Raw genomic sequence first — 27,605 nt, 5'->3', positions numbered from 1 at the left:
GCGAGCGGACGGCGGGGCAGCAGGCTCATTTTCCAGTGATTTCCGCTTCTGGTCACAACATCCTGTAGTTTCATGCTATGTGAGTCGTTGTGCTGCCGTAATCCAGGATGGCTGCTCCGGGACCGGAGAGTTCGCTCTCTGGGCCGCTAGTAACGCGAAAACCAGAATCCTCGGCTCTCGCTGTGCCCGGACAGAACCCGGGGGATGCCGGCATTACGAAGCCGAAAAAGAAGGTGCTGAGTGAGGAGACGTACATCCAGGTGAGTGAAGGCTCCGGCGCGGCCCGCTCCGGTGTGAGGGATACCGGGGTATATAGCATATCACTAGAGAAGGGCCTCCAGCTATTGCAAAACTACTACAACTCCCAGCATGCCCGGACAACCAACGGCTGTCCCGGCATGCTGGGAGTTGTAGTTTTGCAACAGCTGGAGAGCTGCAGGTTGGGGAAGACTGAGTGGCCATATGCCGATATCTGACTTTAGCCCTGGTCATGTGATCCTCCAGTCAGTGGTGGTGACACCTCCAGTAGTCAGCAATGTCATGTGACCAGAAGTCTTCCAGCTGCTGTATGATGGGCACCCTGCTATTCCCAGTGGTGCCAATTGTTACCGAAATCTAAAGGGTTTGGGTAATGGAAATGAAATAGTTATGTAATGCCCCTTTACATATGCGCCGGAGGGAAAATGAAGCTACAACTGGTCCTATTCATTTGAATGGAACCGTTCACATGATTGGACTTGCCGGACCGGTGTAGTACCAGATTTTGTGTTCTGCCGTGAAATGTGTTACATGACTCAGCACTTTCCAGTGCTGGACACAGCTCCATTGGCTGACACACACACCGACCCCTACCATTGGTTCTTGGGGCGGCTGGGGGTGTGTCACGTCACGTGACCACAAATATGCTGTCTCAAACACCGTTCCCTTCACCATGAGTTCGGCTACCACAACAAGAGGATGTCTCATGCTGTGATAGCTGAAGCGCATTTTTTTAATTTCCCTGCCGAATCACACAGTAATGTGTGATCCTTTTTTTGGGGGGGATTTTTGAGTTTTTGTTGGCATTTTTGTTTTTACCTGTGTTTTTCTTCTTCTTTTTAAAGCAAAAAACAAACAAACACAGTAGCCAGATGTTAGCTAGTCATGTGGTTTGCATAGTGAAAGTTGTAAGAGCTGTTCAGATCCTAGGAGCCATTGTACCTACATAACTGGTGGCTTTTCAGTTGTTTTCTGTAGATGTCTTTGGGTAATGCCAGGCCACTTGATCATTGTATGGTCGGCTATACAGATTATAGATTAAAGGGGTATTCTGGCCTTTTACATCATATCCTTTGGCTAGGGGAAAAGATGCCTGATTGCAAGGGTCCCGCCACTGGGACCCCCGCGATCTTGGTGCTGCCACCAAGATGTGATGTCACGACCACGCCCCCTCGTGACTGCCATCATGTTCCCTCCCATAGACATGAATGGAGGGGCCGTGGCCGTAATGTCACATCTCATTCTCAAGGGCTGCACCAAGATTGCGGGGTCGCAGTGGCGGGACCCCTGTGATCATACAACTTATCCTCTATCTTTTGGATAGGGGATAAGATGTATAAGGCCAGAATACCCCTTTAAGTATTGGCCTTTTTATGCTACAGGAGGATTAGGTGCGTTGAAATATATAGCATGCATCTGTGTGTCTAAGTTAAAGGGTTTTGTGAACTATGGGCATATCTGCTGGCCAAATAAGTTTTTTACTGGCAGCTGTCATGTGTATGACCAATGGGGCTGGATTCACTCATTACGCATATGTTCCATCTGTACTTGCCAGAAATCGGGCAATTCACAGCAAATCACAAATTCCACAATTAGGAAATGAGTACAAAGCTCTCCCCATATATCTTCATACATCAGGAAACCTCTTTATTCCAATATGGGGTACAGCAAACAGGAGAGAGGACTGGTGTTGCGGGGTGGGACGTGTTTTGGGCAACAAACCGTGTTGCACTCGCAGTGCTTCCTTAGACCCCTACATCAATAGTATAACCTCATAATAGGGGTAAAACATTAAAGGGGTTCTCCGGTGGAAAATATATTTTTTTAAATAAGCTGGTGCCAGAAAGTTTAACAGATTTGTAAATTACTTCTGTTATAAAATCTTAATTCTGCCAGTACTTATCAGCTGCTGTATGATCCACAGGAAGTTCTTTTCTTTTTGAATTTCCTTTCTGTCTGACCACAGTGCTCTCTGCTGACACTTCTGTCCATTTTAGGAGCTGTTCAGAGTAGGAGCAAATCCCCATAGAAACCTATCCTGCTCTGGACTGTTCCTGACATGGACAAAGGTGTCAGACAGAAAGGGAATTCTAAAATAAAAGAACTTCCTGTGGAGCATACAGCAGCCGATAGGTACTGGAAGGATTAAGATTTTTTAATAGAAGTCATTTACAAATCTGTTTAACTTTCTGGCACCAGTTGATTTAAATAAAAAAAAATGTTAAGGAATCCAGATGGATTTCAAGATTGGACTCAACTGGTCCGCTTGGTCTAAATGACCGTAATGAAAATGTGTTTATATAACAAAGCAACAACCATCCTGCCTGAGATTCATTGCTTAGATTCATGTTTTTAAGTACGATTATAGTACTATATTTATATTCTTTGTACTATATTTCGTCAATTGTTGCTAAGTGTCGTTCAGTAATTTTTATTAGGCGGAGGATTTAAAGTACAAGTTAATACAATAAACATAACAAGCAAAACAAATTTGTACTCGGCAAAGTCGCAAAGCAATATATAGTACATTGAGGAGTAATAAGTCCAAGGTAAGTAATTCATACAAATATATAAAACAAATGCAATAATATTAGAGTATGTTACAGTAATAAAGGAAAGTATAGTATGTGTTCAAAGACAATTATGTGAGTTTTTTTTATTTATATATTTATATTAGTATGTGTGTGGTATTCATCCCTTAAATAAATCCTGCAATGACTGGAATAGTTTTAAGCTGGAAGGTGATTTGCAGTGAATCAAAGATGCCAGCAGCAGCAGCAGCTCTCTCGTCTCCCTTATAAATGTGCACACTGTGCTGGGAGAGGGAAAAGTCACTGCAAGAAACCTCTGAGTATAGCGGATTTCCTTTAGCAACAAAAAAGCCCTTGATTTGTACCTTTTTCTACACTTTTTGTGAAAACAGCATGAAATCTTGAATAACACCATGTTTAGTTATTCTTCTCTGGATTAACCCTCTATATTTCTTCCACAGACCATGCAGAAAATCATTCAGAGAGATTTCTTCCCGGATGTGGAGAAACTCCGAGCGCAGAAAGAATATTTGGAGGCAGAAGAGTCTGGGGACCTAGAAAAAATGAGGCAAATTGCTATTAAGATTGGCACTTCTGGGAGATGTTCTCGAGAATCCCCTTTACCCTGTAAGCAAAAAAAAATAAATTCTTTAAGTAGGTTTGTTGTTAGACACTGCATATCAGTTGTCTGAATATGTTTTTAGATAAAAAAAATCTGTTTAAGGGTAGGGTCACATGTAACGAATCTGCAGCGTATTTTACGTTGCGGATCCAGCGATGACCCGACCCTATATCTTGTTCCTCACCCCACCCCCGTGTCCTGCTTGCTGCGGCAATGCATTCCGAGCAGCCACAGGGCCTGCAAATCATCTCACGTACTCGCAGACATCGCGGGGCTGCCGCAATGCCTGAGTACACTGCTCATGGTGACTCGCAAGTCCCTGTGTGGCTGCTCGGAGCGGCGCATTGCTGCTGTGAGCAGGACATGGGGGAACAGCTGGAGGTACAAAATAGGGTCAGGTCATCAGCGGATCCGCACCGTAAAATACACTGCGGAGCCGTTACGTATGACCCTACCCTAAAGTGGTTGTCCAGTTTAGGAAAATGTATCCCCTATCCAACTCTCTCTCTAATGCATTACACAATTCTGAATATGTAATACTTGTAAAATGTTGCATGACTTGTAATATGTTTTTCTTTTTTAACTGGTTGCCCAAACAGGACGAGCCGGCTCGTCCTGAAGCTACACTGTCATGTAAACATGACATCAGCTGTTATAGACAGCTGATCATCAGACGTCGGCTGCAGGACCCCTCCCCCCCCCCCCACCCCAGTGGCTGGCCCCACCCCCTGATTGCTGTGATTGGTCAATCTGGATTGATTGCCCAATCACAGCAAAGGCAGTTGAATATACTGCCTTTCACAGCTCTGATCTCCTAAGTGCAGAGAGATATGTGAGGAGGTCAGAGCTGTGTTGGCTCTGGGGGAAATAAAACTTCACACATACCCATCCTAGTGCTCCTGTCTAGATGACATCAGCTGTCTTGGACAGCTGATTGTCACCATGCAGGGATTTCTGCAAACTGTTGGTCTCCATATGTTGCTAAACTACAATTCCCAGCATGCACAGCCAAAGGGCAAAAGGGCCTGCTGGGAGTTGTAGTCATGCAACAGCTTGAGGCATAAATACCTCAACTCCCAGAATGACCTTTGTCTGTCTGCATGCTGGGAGTTGTAGTTATGCAACAGCTGAAAGCACATTTTTTTTTTTCAATGAAAAATTGTGCCTCCAGCTGTTGCAAAACTACAACTCCCAGCCTACACAGACAGACAAAGCTCATTCTGGGAGTTGTAGTTGTGCCTCCAGCTGTTGCATAACTACAACTCACAGCATGCCATTAGGCTGTCAGTGCATGCTGGGAGTTTTAGTTATGCAACAGCTGGAGGCACACTTTTTCTATGAAAAAGTGTGCCTCCATGTTAGTGTAAAAAAAATTAAGATTTAGAATTTTCTCCTCCAAAATGCTGCTATTCCTGAGAAACACCTTAAGGGTTAACAAGCTTTCTGAAAGTCATTTTGAATACGTTGATGGTGCAGTTTTCTTAATATGGTCCATTATGGGGGATTTCTAACATAAAGACCCTCAACTTCACTTCAAAACTGAACTGGTCCCTGAAAAATTCTGATTTTGAAATTTTCTGGGAAAATTGCTGCTTAACTTTTGAGGCCCTCTAATGTCTTCAAAAAGTAAAAACATGTCAACTTTATGATGCAAACACAAAGTAGACATATTGTATATGTTAATCAATGTACAGTCAGGTCCATAAATATTGGGACATCGACACAATTCTAACACTTTTGCCTCTATACACCACCACAATGGATTTAAAATGAAATGAACAGGTTGCACTTTAACTGCAGATTGTCAGCTTTAATTTGAGGGTATCTACATCCAAATCAGGGGAACGTGTAGGAATTACAACAGTTTGCATATGTGCCTCCCGCTTGTTAAGGGACCAAAAGTAATGGGACGGGATAATAATTATAAATCAAACTTTCAATTTTTAATATTTGTCTGGAACGCATAGACATCAGCAGACATTTCTGGGTTTCATCCCTGGTGATTCTCTGCCAGGCGTTTTTCCCTTCAGTTTCGTCTTCAGAAAGTGAAATGCATGCTCAATCGGATTCAGGTCAGGTGATTGACTTGGCCATTGCATAACATTCCACTTATTTCCCTTAAAAAACTCTTTAGTCGCTTTTGCAGTTTGCTTTGGGTCATTGTCCATCTGCACTGTGAAGTGCCGTCCAATGAATTCTGAAGCATTTTGCGGAATATGAGTAGATAATATTGCCCGAAACACTTCAGAATTCATCCTGCTGCTTTTGTCAGCAGTCACATCATCAATAAATACAAGAGAAGCAGTTCCATTGGCAGCCATACATACCCACTATGCCATGACACTACTACCACCATGCTTCACTGATGAGGTGGTATGCTCAGGATCATGTTCCATTCCTTCTCCTTACTCTTCTCTTTCCATCAATCTGGTACAAGTTGATCTTGGTCTCATCTGTCCATAGGATGTTGTTCCAGAACTGTGAAGGCTTTTTTAGATGTCGTTTGGCAAACTCTAATTTGGCCTTCCTGTTTTTGGGGCTCCCCAGTGGTTTACATCTTGTGGTATTCACTCTGGTAAAGTCTTATCTTGATTGTTGACTTTGACATACATACACCTACCTCCTGGAGAGTGTTCTTGATATGGCCAACTGTTGTGAAGGGGTTTTCTTCACCAGGGAAAGAATTCTTCGGTCATCCACCACAGTTGTTTTCCTTGGTCTTCCAGGTCTTTTGGTGTTACAGAGCTCACTGGTGCGTTCCTTCTTTTTGAGAATGTTCCAAACAGTTGTTTTGGCCATGCCTGATGTTTGGGCTATCTCTCTGATGGGTTTGTTTTGTTTTTTTCAGCCTAATGATGGCTTGCTTCACTGATAGTGACAGCTCTTTGGATCTCATCTTGAGAGTTGACAGCAACAGATTCCAAATGCAAATAGCCCACTTGAAATGAACTCTGTACCTTTTTATCTTCTCATGTAATTGGGATAATGAGGGAATAAGACACCTGGACATGGAACAGCTGAGAAGCCAATTGTCCCATAACTTTTGGTCCCTTAACAAGTGGGAGGCACATATGCATACTGTTGTAATTCCTACACCGTTCATCTGATTTGGATGTAAATACCCTCAAATTAAAGCTGACAATCTGCAATTAAAGAACATCTTGTTCGTTTCATTTCAAATCCATTGTGGTGGTGTATAGAACCAAAAATGTTAGAATTGTGTTGATGTCCCAATATATATATATATATGTACCTGATTGTATAATTTATTTGGAATGTCCATTTTCTTTCCAAGCAGAGAGCTTCAAAGTTAGAAAAATGCTAAATTTTGATGAAATTTTGGAATTTTTCACCAAGAAATGATGCAAGTATCGACGGAAATTTACCACTAACATAAAGTAGAATATGTCACGGAAAAACAATCTCTGAATCAAATTCATAAGTAAAAGCTTCCCAGAGTTATTAATGCTTCAAGTGACAGTGGTCAGATGTGCAAAAAATGCCCGGGTCCTTAAGGGATTAACCGTTATAAAACAGGAGTATCTTCATTATAGTAGAATTATTAAGGTTTAACTACTCGTACTTCTATCTGTGCCTTTGGCCTGTAATTCCCCATCAGTTTCTGTTTACACTCTTATGTTTGGGAAATGCTCATTTACATGGAAACATAGGTTGTACATGTGTCCTTTAGAATGTTCTACTGATATTATATATATATATATATATATATATCATATACGGTATATTTTTTTCTTCGATCTTTCGTCAGATGTGACACCTGCTACATTTGAGACTCCTGTTGGGGTTCCTGGAACACCCTCATTTACAACTAAACATAAAGAAGGGGAGGAAGGTAAGGTTTTATACTGTATTATTATTATTTTTTTTCTGTAGATACTGGTTAGGAAAACAACAACAAAAAATGTATACGTAGCAGATGCTGCTGTATTCCATACAGTAGAATCAGTTTCCCATTGATTTACATTATCAAAAACTGGATTGTTGGTGTATACAGTAATGTTGTTGACTACGTTTTGTTTACATACACCACAATGAAACCTACTCTAATGGAAACATTGCAGTATGCTGTGAATCCCTTCTTGACCATGAATACCCTTTGACTAAAAAATGTATCTCTTTACTTTCTATGGAAATATAAAGTAAAGATTACCACAAAGTGCTCACATGACATACTAGCTTCACCGCTCAGTGCCAGCACGTGATTTTATTTCATGGGTCTTACAATGATGAGTTTATTCATACAAGGCTAAGAGAGCTATTAGAAAATGTGGCAGAAATCATGTGAATATGTGGGCCTCAGCCCATGTAGCAGGGGAAACACATACATGTAAACCTCAGCCATGAAAGAATAGTGTGCTGTGATCTAAACATTCTAAAATAGTTGTCATCATTGTATGCTGCACATTTGTCATGTACTGTACTATTTTTTTTAGTTTATCACCCTTTTCAAGATCTCTGCTTGTTGTGAGTGACCTAAAACCTTCTTCTTTTTTTTTTTTTTTTTTTTTTATCCAAATACTGAAAACGATAGATCTAATACTTCTCATGGCTGATTGGTTTAGTTTAGGCTGAGTTCACACAGCGTTATTGATGTATGCCTCAGCTTTGCCTCAGCACCCTGTAAAAAAAAGATGCTGACTTATTCTGTGGCGCACAGCATTGGGTCCATTCACACTAATGGCCATGACATTATACAGTGACTGAGTTTGGGCCACTTCTCGTGTATACATGTTTATTTTGCTGTACTCCATAGTGCAGAAGTCAACATCATTGAGTACAACAAAGTAAACATGTAAGTAGCCCGAATGTAGCCGCTAGCTATGTAATAATGCTTTGTGAATGCAGTCAATGGCAGAGCTCTATTCGGAATCTATGTCACAGTCGGCTCATGACAAAAACAAAAAACCGAGCCAGACAGTCTGTTGCACAATGGATTTTGACATATCCCATTGACTTTTATAATGGGGTCCGTCTTGTGTCAGGTTATGATGTGAACTTGGCCTTAATCAGTTTTCTGTGAACTAAACATTCTAGGCTGCAGACTCAAACATTTTGCCTACACTGATATATTATGTTTTTATATATCTTATTAATGTACTGACATATTCCACAGTACTGTATAGAGATTCTCATTACTAAGTTTCATTCTATTTTACTGATGTTAATTTTAAACAAAATTTGTCATCTTTTTTATGTTGCCCTATGCGTGGACGTCATAAACTAGTTACTTAGGGGGAGATTTATCAAAACCTGTGCAAAGGAAAAGTTGCCCATATCAACCAATCAGATCACTGCTTTCATTTTTCAGAGGCCTTTGCAAAATGAAAGAAGCGATCTGGTTGTTATGGGCAACTGGGCAATTTTTCCTCTGCACAGGTTTTGATAAATCTCCCCCATAGAGCTTGATTCCAGGGATGTATTACTAAGTATTTCCTATGTGGTAGATCTTATAAAAACATTTTGTTTCTGGATGTTCACTGGTCTACTGAGTAGTTCTGGATATTCACACGCAGCCGCTCCCTCCACCCACCAACCTCTGACAGTCTTCTCTATACTGTGTTGGGATAATCGGTGGGTGGGGGGGTCTAATGTGTTGGCTTGGAGGACAGTAGATTAGAGAATCATTTTTTTTCTGAGTGGAATCAAAAGCTCTTCCTCTAGTTTATGCTTCCTAAGATAGGGCAGCATTATTCCCTTTTTTAAACATTTCTTTGTTTTTTGACACGTACCTTAAAACATGACAAAAATCCTGAAATGTCTAACACAAAAGTAAAATCTTGCAGGAGACAGTGAGAAAACTGAGGAGGATGGTGACAAGCTTCCAAGCCTAGACAACTTTTTAGCCAAACACACAAGTGAGGACAATGCCTCTTTTGAACAGATAATGGAGGTGGCAAAAGAGAAGGAACGAGCTAAGAATTCCTGGCTTTATGAAGCTGAGGAAGAGTATAAGCAGGTAAATACAATTCTTGGTACAGTACATATTGTCTGGATTGACAGACTATGGGAGGGGATTTATCTTTGTAAATATGACAGTTTTTGCCGTTAAAGAGGCGAACATTTTTGTGCAAAATGTGTGACATTTTTGGCTCTGTTAGACTTTTGAAACAGTGGGTAGGGCTTTTTTTTGGGAAAATGGTGGGCTCACCATGTCCTTCTGCATTTACTATGATTTATGCAAGTAAGCTATCTATACCAGCTCATAAGCGCACAGGCAGCCACAGATGTGCTGGATTTATCTACACTGGTGCGTTATACACAAGCAGCTTTTATTTATGACCTGTGTATGAAATGTATGTGTGTACCATTTGTTGAATCTTGTTGCATCAGAGAATAAATAGTCTGGCCTCTGGGGTTTTTCACTTATTGAGACATATGGATGTAGCAGAAAGCATGGCCCTATATATTTTCCAGAAGTCAGAACTGCTAGGAGGAGCGACTTCTGGTCTGGTAAACTTGGCTGTCCATGTACAGTGATCCCTCAACTTACAATGGCCTCAACATACAATAGTTTCTGCACCGTCGTAACTTGAAACCAGACTCAACATACAATGCTATGGACTGTCCTAGGGATGTCCCGGTACCATATTTTTAAGACAGAGTACAAGTACCGATACTTTTTCTTAAGTACTTGCCAATGCCAATAACGGATACTTTTTTCACTGTTATGTTAGTGTTTTTTATTTTTTATTTTTTCCCTTAAAGAGGCACTGTCATTGTTGAAAACTTTTTATATGTTGCAGAACTAATCATATGATGGCTTTTTACAATATAAATTTATTTAAAAAAAAAAATGTCAATTTTCCCCAGAAATGAAATCTAAAAATAGCCACCACTAGGGGTCGTTTGTCTTTAGCCAGACAGACTAGTGTTGATTTTGCAGTATATCAGCTGCGCACGATCCAGTGTCCCACTATGCCCCTCGGTAACCACCACTCCCACCCCCTCCGGTCTCAGCTGCGATCGTCCGGCGCCCCCCCCCCCCCCCCCCCCCCCCCGTTCTCAGCTGCGTTGGTTCCGGCACCCCCCCCCCCTCTCAGTGGCCATTACACCGGAACAACCGCGCGCCGGATCATGTCCCCCCCCGTGTGTCTGTATGTATCTATGTGTGTCTGTACGTGTGTGTGTCTGTCTGTATATATGTGTGTGTGTATGTATGTGTGTGTGTGTGTGTATATATATATATATATATATATATATATATATATATATCTCTGTGTGTGTTAGGGGGGGTGGGGGACCTGCAGCTTAATGTGGGGGACCTGCAGCTTAATGTGGGGGGCCTGCAGCCTAATGTGGGGGGCCTGCAGCCTAATGTGCAACCTATATTTATACTGTCATGAACTCGCCATAATGTTTTAGAAATACTGCAGGCTCTCTGTAACATGTACAGCATGAAACCAGAGAGGAAAGGGTTACAGAGTAGAGTTGGCTGACTGCTCATGCTCCCTCCCAACTCTGAGCAGACACAGTGAGGGAGACAGACAGACACGCCCCTCCAGCCTGCACAATGAAAAAGTTGCTGAGCAGCAGATAAATGCTTATGTCTCTGGAAATAAAGATCCTAGAGACATAAAACATATACGTACACGATCAGGATTAGAGACCGGGTAACATATGGCTTTATTTTTTTTTTGGAACTATGATAGGTACGCTTTAAGGGTACATACACACGGGCAGATTCACAGCATATTTTTATTTTGTGGATCTGCTGCTGAAGGACCGTTACATGGTGTTTATTAGATGTGCCTGCTCAGAGCGACAATACGCCGCTATGAGAAGACACACTGCGATGTGCTAGTTGCCATGCGCATGCGCAGTATACTCTCACATCGCGGCCACTCTCTGCCTAGCTCATGTAGCAGGGGGAGCGGCCCCGATGTGGGCGAGTACACCACGCATGCGTATTGACTCGCACATCGCTTCAGTGTGTCTGTTCGTAGCGGCGTATTGCCGCTTCGAGCAGGCACATCTAAAGGCAGCAGGTAGCGGTCCTTCAGCAGCGGATCCACAGCATAAAATATGTTAATGGGGGAAAAAGGGGTGTTTTATTTATTTTTTTATATATCAGAAAGGGCTTTTTTTATATGAATTTTTTTTTATATATTTTATTTAAACCTTTTTGAAAAGGGGTGTGATTCTTTTTTTTTTCATTGGGAAGGGGTTAATTCACATCTATTATTTTTCTCACTTTTTTTAGTCCCCATAGGGGACTATTACATGCAATCTGTAGATTGCATAGACTGATCAATGCTATGCCATGGAATAGCAGTGATCAGTGTTATCTGCGCTCCTGTACTAATGCGTGCCTATGGCTGGCAGCAGTAAAGGAGCGACGATCAGACGCACAGAGCAGGGTAAGGGATCTGCGGCCGTCCTCACAGCTGATCGGGACACCAGGATTACCGCATGGTGATCCCGATCAGCATCCCTGAGCTAACCAGTACATCTCAGGACTTTTAGATGCCGCAATCAACTTTTGCTTGCGGCGTCTAAAGGGTTAATGCGGGTCCTGGCTCTGATGTACGCTCAGCTGCTGAGCGCACTGCATAGCTCAGGAGCAGAGAGTGCAGGCGGCTTACCACACCTCCGTGATACCTGCCAGCAGTATCGGGGACACTTGCATGAGTACAAGTACTCGCGCAGATGTCCAGTATCGGTTCCGATACCAGTATCTGTATCCGGACATCCCTAGACAGTCCAGATCTGTGAAATCTGTCAATACCCGGAAGAACTGACTAATCAGAATATACATTTCACTGGTAAAAACACCTATATTACTGAAGCGTATGCACTGACTGGCTGTCTGGGAGCGCCCCCCTACAGTACAGAGAGGTATTACATGTTCTTTACTACTCTTAACCTATGACACAGTTAGCTGCTCCTTATGGACACCTGGTGAGGGCGGCTCCATTACTTTTTTTTAGGACACTGTGTGTAATGTACAGGACCCTGAAGAAGCTCCTGTCCTCTACATAGACAGTGACTTACAGCTTCCAACAGTCCTTTCTTACTTTTATATGTAAGGACTTGCTTTATCTGTATTAGTTATCTACTTATACTTTGTTCTAAAGAAACCAATTAGCATATTTTAGCATATATAATGCTTGGCAATGCGTTATATTTGCTAAAATCATTATCCTCACCATCCCCAAGGGATGTTTGTGCCCCTAGGGATGGGGAAGATATTAATTTATAAAGTTCCCCTCGGGCCGTCCGGCAAGTAGTCCCCTGGGCAGGGACTTACACTTACCAGCTCTCGCTATGGCCGTGGCCTCACCCTGACGGCTTGAATGACAGTTCGCGTCATTGTCCTGCTTCCTAAGCAGATGGAGCAGAGCGGTGACACGAGCCGTCATTCAAGCCGCCGGGGTGGGGCCATGGCCGCAGCAACCGGAGCTGGTAAATGTAAGTCCCTGCCTAGGGGACTACTTGCCGGCCGATCGAGGTGGGGGACGGGACGGGACTTTATAACTTAATATCGTCACCATCACTGGGGGATGGATAGGATAATGGTTTTTGCATATATATAACGCATTGCCAAGCACCTCTGAAATTTTTCAAGAAAATGAAGTATTTCTCACAGAAAAGGATTGCAGTAACATATGTTTTGCTATACACATGTTTATTCCCTTTGTGTGTATTGGAACTAAACCAAAAAAGAAAGAAAGCAAATTGGACATAATGTCACCCCAAACTCCAAAAATGGGCTGGACAAAATTATTGGCACCCTTTCAAAATTGTTGAAAAATTACATTGTTTTAAGCATGTGATGCTCCTTTAAATTCACCTGGGGCAAGTAACAGGTGTGGGCAATATAAAGATCACACCTGAAAGCAGATAAAAAGGAGAGAAGTTCACTTAGTCTTTGCATTGTGTGTCTGTGTGTGCCACAGTAAGCATGGACAACAGAAAGAGGAGAAGAGAACTGTCTGAGGACTTGGGAACCAAAATTGTGGAAAAATATCAACAATCTCAAGGTTATAAGTCCATCTCCAGAGATCTAGATTTGCCTTTGTCCACAGTGCACAGCATTATCAAGAGGTTTGTAACCCGTGGCACTGTAGATAATCTCCCTGGGTGTGGACGGAAGAGAAAAATTGATGAAAGGTGTCAATGCAGGATAGTCCGGATGGTGGATAAGCAGCCCCAAACAAGTTCCAAAGATATTCAAGCTGTCCTGCAGACTCGGGGAGCATCAGTGTCATTGCGAACTATCCGTCGACCTTTAACCCCTTAACGACAGAGGACGTAAATTTACGTCCTGGTGAGGTGGTGCTTAACGCACCAGGACGTACATTTACGTCCTAAGCATAACCGCGAGCATCGGAGCGATGCCCGGATCATGCGTGGCAGGTCCCGGCTGCTGATCGCAACCAGGGACCCGCCCGTAATGGCGGACACCCGCGATCCCGCGGATGTCCGAAATTAACCCCTCAGATGCCGTGATCAATACAGATCACGGCATCTGCAGCATCGCGGTCACTAAAATGGATGATCGGATCGCCTGCAGCGCTGCCGCGGCGATTCGATCATCCAGCACGGCAGACGGAGGACCCCTTACCTTGCTCCGCTGCCTTCCTGGCGTCTTCGGCTCTGATCTGCCTTCCCGCAGACCGGAGCAGAAGATGACCGATAATCCTGATCAGTGCTGTGTCCTATACATAGCACTGAACAGGATTAGCAATCGAGTGATTGCTATAAATAGTCCCCTATGGGGACTATTAAAGTGTAAAATTAAAAGTAAAAAAAAGTTGAAAGAAAAAAAAAAGTTGAAAAAATGTGAAAAAACCCCTCCCCCAATAAAAACGTAAATTGTCCCATTTTCCCTATTTCACCCCCAAAACGTGTTCAACATTTTTTTATAAACATATTTGGTATCGCCGCATGCGTAAATATCTGCACTATTAAAATAAAATGTTAATGATACCGTACGGTGAACGACTTGAACGTAAAAATTTAAAAAAAGTCCAAAATAGATGCTTTTTATAACCTTTTATTCCCAAAAAACTTATTAAAAAATGGATTGAAAGTTCTATATAAGCAAATAAGGTATCAATAAAAAGCGCAACAGTAATAGAAAAGTATGTTATTATGGGTATCATTTTAATCGTATTGACCCAAAGAATAAAGAACACATTTCATTTTTACCTTAAATTGTACGACGTGAAAACAAAACCTTCCAAAATTAGCAAAATTGCGGTTTTAATTTCCCCACAAAAATAGTGTTTTTTGGTTGCGCCATACATTTTATGGTAAAGTGAGTGATGGCATTACAACGGACAACTAGTCACGCAAAAAACAAGCCCTCATACTAGTCTGTGGATGAAAATATAAAAGAGTTATGATATTTTGAAGGCGAGGAGGAAAACACTAAAATGTAAAAATTAAATTGTCTGCGTCCTAAAGGCCCAAATGGGCTGCGTCCTTAAGGGATTAAATGAAATTAAACACTATGGCAGGAGACCCAGGAGGACTCCAATGCTGATACAGACATAAAAAGGCAAGAATACGTTTTGCCAAAATGAACTGGAGTAAGCCAAAATCCTTCTGGGAAAAATTCTGGGACAGATGAGACCAAGATAGAGCTTTTTGGTAAAGCACATCATTCTACTGTTTACTGAAAACGGAATGAGGCTGGGTTCACACTACGTTTTTCAACTACGGTTCCCGCATACGTTTTATATCAAAAACCGTATGGGAAAAAAATGGATGGAACAGTATGGAAAAAGTAAACCGTATGCGTTTTTAAACAGTATACTGTTTTTAAAAGTGCATACTGTTTTATAAAATAAAATAAAAAACATACGGTTTTGAAAATTCTGTCCGTTTTCAATGGGAGGGGTCTTGGGTGGGGACTTTAGGATGCAAATGCGCATGTGCAAAGAAAAAACGCATACAGTTTTGCCGTATGGAAACGTATACATATGTGTTTCCCATTGACGTTCATGTTAAAAAAAGGTATGTGGTTGCAATACGGTTTTAAAATTGGAGTCAAAAACGTGGTCAAACACGGTTTGTAGTACTGTTTAAAAACGTATTGCAAGCAAACCGTACGCAACCGTATGCATCAGGGTGCATACTGTTTGCAATGCTTTGCCTATGTATACGGTTTTCAATACCGTTCCATACGTTTTCACTAATGAAAAGGTATGCGGGAACCGTAGTTGAAAAACGTAGTGTGAACCCAGCCTACAAAGAAAATAAAAGTACCTACATTGAAATATGGTGGAGGTTCAATGATGGTTTGGGGTTGTTTTGCTGCCTCTGGCACTGGGTGCCTTGAATGTGTGCAAGGCATCATGAAATCTGAGAATCAACAGATTTTGGGTCGCACTGTACAGCCCAGTGTCAGAAAGCTGGATTTGCGTCCAAGATCTTGAGTCTTCAAGCAGGACAATGACCCCAAACATACGTCAAAAACACCCAGAAATGGATGGTAACAAAGCACTGGAGAGTTCTGAAGTGGCCAGCAATGAGTCCAGATCTAAATCTCATTGAACACCTGTGGAGAGATCTTAAAATTGCTGTTGGGAAAAGGCACCCTTCCTATAAGAGAGACCTGGAGAAGTTTGTAAATGAAGAGTGGTCCAACATTCCGGCTGAGAGGTGTAAGAAGCTTATTGATGGTTATAGGAAGCGGCTGATTTCAGTTATTTTTTCCAAAGGGTGTGTAACCAAATATTAAGTAAAGGGTGCCAATAATTTTGTCCAGCCCATTTTTGGTGTTTGGTGTGACATTATGTCCAATTTGCTTTTTTTCCCCTCCTTTTTTGGTTTAGTTCCAATACACACAAAGGGAATAAACATGTGTATAGCAAAACGTGTTAGATTTCAGGGGTGCAAACATTTACAGCCATGACTGTACATGCTAAAATATGCTGATTTGGTTTCCTTTAATCCTCACTTTTCCCTATTTTTGGATGACATTTTGGGGATTCTGAACCAATTACCAGGTTTCCATAGAGTTAAGGTTTCAACATACAATGGTTTTAACATACAATGGTCATCCTAAGACCAATGAATATTGTAACTTGAGGGACCACTGTATTAACGCCTGTTACAGCCGCTATGTGTTTCTGCCTGCAGATATCTAATGATATGATATCTGCGGATCATTTTATGTTTTTAAATAGAAGTAATTTTTTGTTTAATTTCAGTAGGAATCAAGAACATGCTTATAATGCTATGATTAGTGTTTCCTTACTGTAGTATATTATTGGAAAAAACATGCCAACACTGGTTAATTTACAGATGTTTTTATTTGCTCATTGTTTTTGTTTCTATTCAGAGGCTTCAAAGTAATCTTGCCCTCCCCTCTGTTGAAATGCAAGCTATTCAGGATGTGAAAGCAGGTCTGGATACCTGGGAGTACAAAACACACAATTCTCTCATGTACTATCCTGAAGGTATGGTTTTTTTTTATTTATTTTTTTTATTGCAAATATAAACCATTGTGTTAATTTGCCAGGCAAACCCTGACCAAATGGTACGTTTTATATAGTGGCTGTGACTCTCATTCTGCCTGAACCATGGGCAACATGAAATAGACATTGGCTCCCTTATTACAGCCGGCTATGAGTTTACTTTGAAACGCTTTAAAGTTAGCCATACATGGGGTTCCCCAAGCCCCGATGGGCTTTATTGACCAGTATCTCCCTATCAGTAAAGCCTGTACAGGGAGCAGGATGGGAAGAAGACCTCTTTCTTTTCAGTATTTTAGAGTAAATATCTGGTTGTTGTCTAAACCACAGGAGACTGTCTCTGTTTAATGCTGCTGTGGTTCGGACAACAAAGCTGATAACCTGTAATGATTGTAACCATACCATTATTCAATAGATTATTTAGTTCCATTCAAGTAGTATTTATTGTTTTACGTAATTTAAAAAAAAAACTGATTCTTTACTCCATCTTCAAAGTATGTTCACATTTAGCAGATATGTGGCTGTTCTATATACAGCGATGGCCGTAAATGTTGGAACCCCGGAAATTTTTCAAGAAAATAAAGTAATTCTCACAGAAAAAGATTGCAGTAACATATGTTTTGCTATACATACATAAATGTTTATTCCCTTTTGTGTGTATTGGTACTAAACCAAAAAAGGGAGTAAAACTCCAAAAATGGGCTGGACAAAATTATTGGCACCCTTAACTTAATATTTGGTTGCACACCCTTTGTAAAAAATAACTGAAGTCGGTCGCTTCCTATAACCATCATATTTCATGATGCCTTGCACACATTCAAGGCACCCAGTGCCAGAGGCAGCAAAACAATCCCAAAACATCATTGAACCTCCACCATATTTCACTGTAGGTACTGTGTTCTTTTCTTTGTAGGCCTCATTCTGTTTTCAGTAAACAGTAGAATGATGTGCTTTACCAAAAAGCTCTATCTTGGTCTCTTCTGTCCACAAGATGTTTTCCCAGAAGGATTTTGGCTTACTCAAGTTCATTTTGGCAAAACGTAGTCTTGTTTTTTTATGTCTCTGTGTCAGCAGTGGGGTCCTCCTTGGTCTCCTGCCATAGCATTTAATTTAAAAGTCGACTGTTCGCACTGAAACTGATGCTTCCTGAGCCTGCAGGACAGCTTGAATATCTTTGGAACTTGTTTGGGGCTGCTTATCCACCACCCGGACTATCCTGCGTTGACACCTTTCATCAATTTTTCTCTTCCGTCCATGCCCAGGGAGATTAGCTACAGTGACATGGGTGGCAAACTTCTTGATAATGTTGCGCACTGTGGACAAAGGCAAATCTAGATCTCTGGAGATGGACTTGTAACTAGAGATGAGCGAACTTACAGTTAATTCGATTCGTCATGAACTTCTCAGCTCGGCAGTTGATGACTTATCCTGCCTAAATTAGTTCAGCTTTCAGGTGCTCCCGTGGGCTGGAAAAGGTGGATACAGTCCTAGGAGACTCTTTCCTAGGACTGTATCCACCTTTTCCAGCCCACCGGAGCACCTGAAAGCTGAACTAATTTATGCAGGATAAAGTCATCAACTGCCGAGCCGAGAAGTTCGTGACGAATCTAATTTATTGTAAGTTCGCTCATCTCTACTTGTAACCTTGAGATTGTTGATATTTATCCACAATTTTGGTTCTTAAGTCCTCAGACACTTCTCTTCTCCTCTTTCTGTTGGCCATGCTTAGTGTGGCACACAATGCAAAGACTAAGTGAACTTCTCTCCTTTTTATCTGCTTTCAGGTATGGTTTTTATATTACCCACACCTGTTACGTGCCCCAGGTTAGTTTAAAGGAGCATCACATGCATGAAACAATCTTATTTATCCACAATTTTGAAAGGGTGCCAATCATTTTGTCCAGCCCATTTTTGGAGTTTGGTGTGACATTATGTCCAATTTGCTTTTTTTCCTCCCTTTTTTTGGTTTAGTTTCAATACACACAAAGGGAATGAACATGTGTATAGCTGAATTGAAGAGTTGAACTTGCCCGATCCTTCTTTCCCCCAGCTTGACAGTTTCTGGGGACAGTTGCCACCATACACGTTAAAGAGTTTGCTGGTTGGGCTGACACATTCCACGTGTGTGTGGTCAGCTTAAGTTGCTGACAGACATTCTGGTAGCAACTTATTTTCTTTTATGCCCAAAAGAATCAGACTTGTTGAAATCCATCTCCCCGATCTCTCTCTAATCTCTTATTTCTAATCTATCTCTTATTGCTTATCTATCTCTTATCTCATTTTCCACTAGGGGACAGTCAAGAGGCGTCTGTACATATTAGATGGTCAGAAGGTCAGCTGACGTTAATCTAACGTGTATGGTCAGCGCTTATGGGACAGAAAGCCACATAATTAAGCTAGGAATTATCTTGGGTACAGATCTTTTACTTATGAGTGTATGGACATTGGTCTTCACATTGTTCAGTATACAGCAGTATGGTGAACTCACAGAGCACTTAATTGAGGACAAAACATGTACTGTTTACCTTCATTTGACACAAACAATAGCACATTTTTGCTGTAAACCAGCATCGGGCACAGGTATGAGGGCAGTTTGACCACCTCTGCACATCTTCAGCTTTGAATTCTTTGCCTTTTACCACATGGTGTAATTCTAGCATACTCTGTCCTCTTGATACATTTGTAAAACTACCACACATCTCACATCTGTAGTTTAGTTAGCTTTTGTCCAGCAACTATCTCTATCTCATGTGCACGGCTGTATTAATTTACAGTGATTCTCACTATAAATTTGTAACTTTTCTTGACTCGCACAACATTTTACAGTATTTGATTGTTTGTCAAATGCATTTTCTTTGTCAGCTCTATTTGCCACTAAGAGCTGCAGACACTGATAGCTGTTGGTATATAAAATCAAAGTGTACCTTTCCTTGAGCTGATGGTGGTCACCAAACTTATAAAAGGGTTTTCTTTTTCCCTCTGCCGAGGAGGCAGAGCTGAGCTGCTCGTGTGCCACAGCCTGGCATGCTTCCTTGCTTGCTCCCAGACCCTCCTTGACCTTGACTAATGTACAGCACCCTGTATGTCAATCAGGGGGGCTGAAAAGTGTTGGAGACTGAAGTGGTGTACCAGGCTGTGGCATTGACTGAGAAATAACAAGACCATTTTTATAAGTTAGGAAACCACCATCACCTCCAGGAAAGGTACAGTTTACGTTTATACCATAGCAGCCATTGAATGGTGACTGTAGCACATAACAGCAAATAGTTAACAGATTTCCATAAAAAAAAAATATATATATATATATTTCTTGCTTTTTAAGAAAAAGTAATTGTCCTTACAATAACCTTTCTTTAAAGGTGTACCAGACAATGATGCTATATTCAAGAAACCCCGGGAAGTAGTTCATAAAAACACACGTTTCCAGAAAGATCCCTTCAGTCAAGCTTTGAGTAAAACACAACTCCAGCAGGCAGCGGCCTTAAATGCACAGGTAAGGTTTTCCTGCCTTGTGTCATACCATCTACACTTGCTGCTGCAAATGCTCCCATTGACAATGATTTTGTTTTTTGCACAGTACAAACAAGGGAAAGTTGGTCCTGATGGAAAGGAACTAATACCACAAGATTCTCCAAAAGTCAATGGCTTTGGATTTGTAGCTACACCGTCTCCTGTGCCAGGTTTGTTCACTGATTTCGCTTTTTTGTAGTACTGTACTGTAGTTCTGTTTATTGAAAAAGTTGGTGTTCTCTGTATCAACTTGCTATACATATTTCTCTCATCACCACAGGAGTTGATGAGTCCCCACTTATGACATGGGGTGAAGTTGAGAGCACTCCCTTTCGTTTGGATGGATCAGAGACACCATATTTGGAGAAGACACCGGGACCATCGTTTAAGGTAATGACTTTGCATTCAGTTGAGAAATCTGTGTCATAGTACAACAGCATTGCAGTTTCTTTGAATAAGTCTAAGGGTATGTTCACACGTACTCTATATGCTGCAGATTTTTAGCTGGTTAGTCAATCATAAAATCTGCATCTTGAAATCCACAACATGTATAGTTTGTGTGTTGGGAATAAAAAATAGCACAAAGATATGCCCAGGTTCTTCTTTAAAGAGTAGCTATCACTAAACTAAATTTCCCTATTCCCCCTCCCCATCTGTCCCTGACACTAACTACATCTATCCCTGTCTGTATTTCTGCCCAAATCCCCATAAAATTACCTTATGTAGAACTGCTGCAGGAGCTCAGAGTTGAGCTCTCTGGTGAGGGCAGGAAGTGGGCGGCCCCGGCAGACGGGACGTCATCTGATGCCTGGCCGGGGCTCGCTTCTGCCAGTCTTCTCTCTCTTTCCTGCAGCTCGCGTGCTGAAATTAATGTGGAGAGGGAGATGCAGGGGGGTGGGGATATTTAAATTTTGCGCGCCGCGTGCGCACGAGTGCTGTACTAGCTCTCTGCCTGTATAGGAAACAGGCAGAGAACGAGCACAGAGCTCGTGCGCACGCAAATTTAAATATCCCCGCCCACCTTGCACCTCCCTCTCCTCATTCATGTGAACGCGTGTTCCAGACCACGCTGGGCCACGCTGCCCGGCCAGCGTTGGTCAGAACGTGCTGAACGTCAGGGGGGGGGGGGGGGAAAAGTAATCCAGAGCAGGGAGTGCAGTGAGATAATACACTGTATAAGATAACGTGTGGTGAGGGGCAGGGAGAACACAGAGCAGGGGGGAGGGGGAGGGAGAGGCATGTGCAGGCTTGTAGCTCACAGTGCTGCTCCAGGCTGGGAGCGAGTCCTGAGCTGAGAGTACTGAACTTCCTGTGGAAGGACCAGAGCCCTTTCAGCATTAGTCCTAAAAGCTATACACTTACTATGAAAAGCATAAGAAGCTGCCTGCAGACCAGGCATAGAAGAGAGACCCCTAGTGGCTAAAAGTATAAAATGAAAAAACTGGTATAAATATTAATATTTTTTAATGAAGATATATTACAATATGTCTTCATTAATGATTCTGAACAACATATTAAAAGTTTTTGTTGATGACAGGTACTCTTTAAATGTCAGTAGCTCTTTAATTTCGTATCCCAACAGCCCCCTCCCCCGAATAGCTTAATTTCTTAGGTCAGGATGCTGAATCTAGTAATCATCTAAAAAATGTTATACTAGTAACAGGACAAATCTTTGTGCAGTTTTCCTTTTTATTCTTAAATCTTTTGACAATGAGAATACTGTCCCAACATGACAGGCGAAGGTTGTATCTTGTACAACATGGACTCTGTTGCTGAGTGTGGGAAGGTAGGCTATTATAACACGGGGTGTGTGTGGTGTACGTTTACCATATGCATTAAGAAATCTCCCACTGTTTATGGAAAATGTATTTAAAAAACCCACATGAACTGACAAGACAAACAGAGTATCATCCCTCATAGCAACATATCCGAGATATATGTTCCTTTATGCATACCTCCTTTAGACTTTGGAAAACTTGCAGTGTGAAAACAACCTTAGTAAGACAGTTTGGGCAGTGCCAGTTACATTGTCCTTTATTTACATTTATTGTACTACCCCCTATTACATCTGCTTGCTGTAATAAGCCACAATAAAGCAGATTTTTTCAGAAAAATATCCAAGCCCTTCTTGACCTTGTTCAGTGCATCAAGCATCACAATATGTTGTGTTTTAACTGCTCTTACTTTAAAGAATCACTGTCTATGATGATGGTCAAAGCTTCTTTTCTATAGATGGAGAGGATGTCTCGGTCCAGTGCTAAGCTGTCCCAGAGTTGTATAGACTGGCAGCTTGCATGCCTGACTGCCGTGACACCCAAACAAGGGACTAAGGACCCCTGTTCTTATAATTGTTGGGGATCCCAGAAGTACCATCTCCAATGGGCAGACATTTGTCCCCTATTCTGTGCGCAGTTGATAAGTATTGTTCATAGCAAAACTGCTTTTAAGGGGTTTGGACATGCTAGAGAGTTCCTCAGCTTCTTCCTGTTGAATGCTACTAGGGGTTTTGAGTTCTGACTGAAGACCACTGGTCTGCACTTATAGCTTATCTATAGGACATTACAAGGCCACAAAAACCAGGGAGGCAGCGAAATTTCGGCTGCCGAAAATTATCAGCCGAAAATGCCCTTTGTGGCTAAGGGGATTTCCTGCCAATAATTTTGGTGGGTGTGTCCTAAATTAGGGGCGTGGCTTTCAACTTTTACGCTCTCTCCGGTGGGAGGTGCAGAACTGTACACCGGCACCTCACACCGCGCTACACTGCCTCATCCTCCCTGTGCCGTGGAAAGGAACTGTGGGCAATCTGTAGTACATACACCCGCAGCCGGTCACGGTCAATAGCGTAAATGTTAAAAAAAGAATAAAATAAGAAAAATTGCCAGAATTGCTGATTTTTTGTTCACTTAATGTAGCAGAAAAAAAAGGATCCAAAAAGTCCCAACAAAATAAAAATGGTACTGATAAAAAAATACGGATCACATTGCAGAAAATTAGCCCCTATACAACCCCATATATGGAAAAATAAGAAAGTTATAGGGGTCAAAAGAAAATGATTTAAGTTTTCTTTTTTCTTCTCTGATTTTTATGGGGAGATTAATCAAAACGGGCTGAGGAAAAATTGAGTAGTTGCCCATAGCAACCAATCAAATAGGTGTGTACCCCTATAGTGTGTGTCCTGGAGTCAATGCATGGTGAGTGGCAGTGCTGTGGCTGTGGATTTCCATGTACATGGGCATTGTTGTTTCAAACAACATCCTTCCATGTGATGGCCTATGTAAATCCTAACATTTGTAAATCATTTTATTTTTAAAAATGGCTCCTTACCACAAGGTGTCTCATTTTCTGGCAAAATGCATTCCACAGGAAAATTTTGTCTCTAGGAACATAGAGACAGAAAATGTTGAAGCTTAGCTTCTGTTATGCATAGGAGGGAGGAAATGGGTAGTGTTAATGCAATCTGAGCCCATTGACTTCCTCCAGAGGGTCCACATTGTATCTGAAAGGTAAATCAAAGCTTCCCTTTTATCTCGAACCATCTTTTAGGTAGCTGTACCTTGTGTAAATACTTATGTTCTTACTATGTACACAATCCTTCCCCTTAAGGATGCAGCTCATTTTCACCTTAAGGACTGAGCCATTTTTTGCAATTCTGACCACTGTCACTTTAAGCATTAATAACGCTAAGATGCTTTTACGGATTATTCTGATTCAGAGATTCTTTTTTCGTGACATATTCTACTTTATTTTAGTGGTAAATTTTCGTTGTTACTTGCATCCTTTCTTGGTGAAAAATCCCCAAATTTCATGAAAATGTTGCATTTGTCTAACTTTCTAACTGCTTTTAAGGAAAATGGATATTCCAAATAAATGTTATATTGATTCACAAATACAATATATCTACTTTATGTTGGCATCATAAAAAGGACATATTTTTACTTTTTGAAAACTTAAGAGGGCTTCAAAGTATAGCAGCAATTTTCAAAATCTGAAGGGACAGATGTTACAGAACTGCAACTCCCAGCATGCCTGGGCAGTCTAGCTTTGCAACATCTGGAGGGCTACCGTTTGGGCACCACTGTAATAGTGGTCTCCAAACTTTGACCCTCCAGATGTTGCAAAACTACAACTCCCAGCATGCCCAGACAGCCAAAGGCTGTCTGGGCATGCTGGGAGTTGCAGTTTGGCAACCACTAGGAATGCAGCAGTAAAGATCGCTTTACTGCCACCTTCCTTGATGCTCCACGCCGTCGCCTCCCTACCTGCGCCGCTGATCTCCGCTGATGTCACCAACGATCGACGGTCCCCACGGGATCTTCTTTGCTGGTACCGGCCACCATCTTCTCCCCCCGTTCTGCCCGACATCCAGGAGTGGGCAGAGCGGGGGGTTTCCATGGCACCCCCTGTCTTCAACTGCCATTGGTCAGCACTCATTGCTGACTAATGGCAGGGGATAGGAGGAGGCTGCAGCACTGCAACCTCACTCCTATTGCTTAGGATGATCGGGACTGACAGCTCCAATCATCCCTGTTTTCTGGGTGATCGGGTCACCAGAGACCCGATCAGCCCGGAATAGCAGAAAATCGCATGTCTGAATTGATCTGCAATTTCCTGTGATCGCCGACATGGGGGGGGGTTTCGATGTGCCGGGATGCCTGCTGAATGATTTCAGCAGGCATCCCGGTCCGGTCCCCAACCGGCTAGCGGCGGGGACCAGAATTCCCACAGATGTATCCATACACCCTACGTCCTTAAGGACTCGGGATGTAGGGCGCATGCATACTCCCTGTGTTCAGGTTAAAGGGGTACTCCCCTGGAAAATATATATATATATTTTTTTTTTTTTTAAATCAACTGGTGCCAGAAAACTAAACATATTTGTAAATTACTTCTATTTTAGTGCCCCCTCCATGGTGTGCTGTTATATCTCATTCTCTCCATTTCAGGGGCTCAGATCTCGGCTATTTGCCATCAGTACTCAGACCTAAACTTCTATTGCCTTACTAACTTCTGGTCAATCACAGGACAGCATCTACTCCTCACTGCTAAACCTTGACATAGTACGTGAGAAAGTGCACTGGACTGAACAGGCTGCACTGTACTGAGGGATGATTTACAGTACACTACTATAGATAGCATGTAGGGGGTTATTTAATGTACTAAAAGTTTGCTATGTGAGCAAAAATGAAAGAAACTGCAGCAGTATGACTACAAGGAAGGTGGTAAATGACAAAAGTTCTTGGTTTAATCAGTGAATAGCTGCTGACACCTCTATCCATTTTAGCAACTGTCCAGAGTAGGAGCAAATCCCCATAGCAAACCAGAGTAGGAACAAATCATGCTTCGGACAGTTCTTAAAATGGACAGAGGTGTCAGCAGAGAGCACTGTTGTGCCCTACATGCTCTCTATAGTAGTGTAGTTTAAATCATCCCTCCGTCTAGTGAAGCCTGTTCAGTCCAGGTTTAGCAGTGAGGAGTAGATGCGGTCCTTTGGTTGGCCAGAAGTTAGTAAGGTAATAGTTTAGGTGTGAGTACTGTTGGCAAACAGCTATCACGCCCCCTCCCGTAGGTTTGCATTGAGGGGCGGAGCTTGACGTCACACGGGGGCGGAGGCGTGATGTCACACGCCGTCGGCCCTGTGGTCGCCGGTAATCAGACCCAGAGCGAACACGCTCCGGGGACTGATTACAAACGGGGTGCCGCGTGCAAGATCACAGGAGTCCCCAGCGGCGGGACTCCCGCGATCAGGCATCTTATCCCCTATCCTTTGGATAGGGGATAAGATGTCTAAGCACCGGAGTACCCCTTTAAGCGTACAAATCATATTATATCTTTTTGATGGAGTTGCCACTGTCTTACAGATTCTGGAGCCAGGTCGTAGGGAGCGATTGGGTCTGAAAATGGCTAATGAAGCTGCTGCAAAAAATAGAGCAAACAAGCAGGATGCTTTAAGGAAAGTGACTGAGAGCCTGGCCAGGTAAGTGCAGCCTATTAGAATGTTTAAGCTGGCATTATTGGTTGTGCTTGTCAATTCTAGGTTTGGATTTTGACTGCCTACATTAACTTCTAATGTTTTATTTTTCCACAGCTTGACACCTAAAGGAGGACTCAGTCCATCTATGTCTCCTGCTCTTCAGCGTTTGGTAAACAGAACATCAAGTAAATATACAGATAAAGCTCTAAGGGCCAGCTATACCCCATCTCCTGCGCACTCTGGATCCCATGCCTATAAAACCCCAGGAGGCCCACGACTCACACCTACTGTTACCCCCACTCCAGGAGCTGCTTCACGAACTCCTACTGTACCCGATCCCACCTCCATTACTGATAATTTACTACATTTACCCAAACGAAGAAAGGCATCAGACTTCTTTTAAGTGGTGGGAGTTATATTGTCATATATGACTCTATTGTTTATCTGGGCCAAACACTAAATGTTGTTAGGTGGAACCTTGTGAAGATTAGGGGACCAGACTGTAAATATTACTCTCTTTATAGAGAATGAAGATGGAAATGCTAATTTAATAGCAACTGATTGTGTTCATATACTTCTTTTTAATAATTTAAATGAAATGTTGCTCAAAGACTTCATGTTTGCAGTATACCTTTTTGCATTATGCAAATTTTATATTTTGCGAACACTATAAACACTTTCTCTGTTGTACATTCTCAAAGTGTCTTGTTTTTTTTCCTACTTCACAATTTTTCTTTGGACAACCAAAATACAACATTGTTGGTACCATTTTCCTTCTCTCCATACTAAGTATTTAGGGGGAGATTTATCAAAACCTGTGCAAAGGAAAAGTGGCATAGTTGCCCATAGCAACCAATCAGATCGCTTCTTTCATTTTGCAGAGGCCTTGTCAAAAATATAAGAAGGGATCTCATGGGTTGCTATGGGCAACTAGGCAACTCTTCCTCTGGACAGCTTTTGATAAATCTCCCACTTAAAGTATTGCCTAAAGTATCTGTTTTCCATCACAATCAGGCTAAGTTTTCACTTGGTTTTTGAGCCAAAGTCAGAAGTGGATCCATAAGAGAGGAGAAGTGTAAGTTCTTCCTTTATATGTCCTATTCCTTTTGAATGCACTTCTGGCTTTGGCTCAAAAACTGCAGTGGCAGATCTCCAAAAACTGCCAGAAAATAACCAAGTGGAAACTTGCTTTATAGTAGGCCTGCACGATATATCGCAACGGCAATCGTATTGCGATTTTTGCCAATTGCGATATGTCGCAAAAGTTT

At 42.0% G+C, this 27,605-nt stretch overlaps 1 protein-coding gene across 1 annotated transcript; it reads left to right on the top strand.

Annotated features, from left to right (window-relative positions):
- Positions 1–4: 4 nt before the first annotated feature.
- Positions 5–27,031, top strand: ESS2 (ess-2 splicing factor homolog). Its single transcript, XM_056531692.1, has 10 exons — positions 5–260; positions 3,251–3,416; positions 7,181–7,264; positions 9,216–9,388; positions 16,724–16,841; positions 20,216–20,349; positions 20,434–20,536; positions 20,647–20,756; positions 26,225–26,340; positions 26,452–27,031. Exons 1-10 carry the CDS (start codon positions 108–110, stop codon positions 26,738–26,740), a joined length of 1,446 nt encoding a protein of 481 aa, XP_056387667.1. The 5' UTR covers positions 5–107; the 3' UTR covers positions 26,741–27,031.
- The last annotated feature ends 574 nt before the right edge of the window (positions 27,032–27,605 follow it).

The sequence above is a fragment of the Hyla sarda genome, chromosome 1, assembly GCF_029499605.1.
Source record: "Hyla sarda isolate aHylSar1 chromosome 1, aHylSar1.hap1, whole genome shotgun sequence".
NCBI lineage: Eukaryota > Metazoa > Chordata > Amphibia > Anura > Hylidae > Hyla > Hyla sarda.
This window is presented reverse-complemented; position numbering and strand designations above follow the sequence as displayed.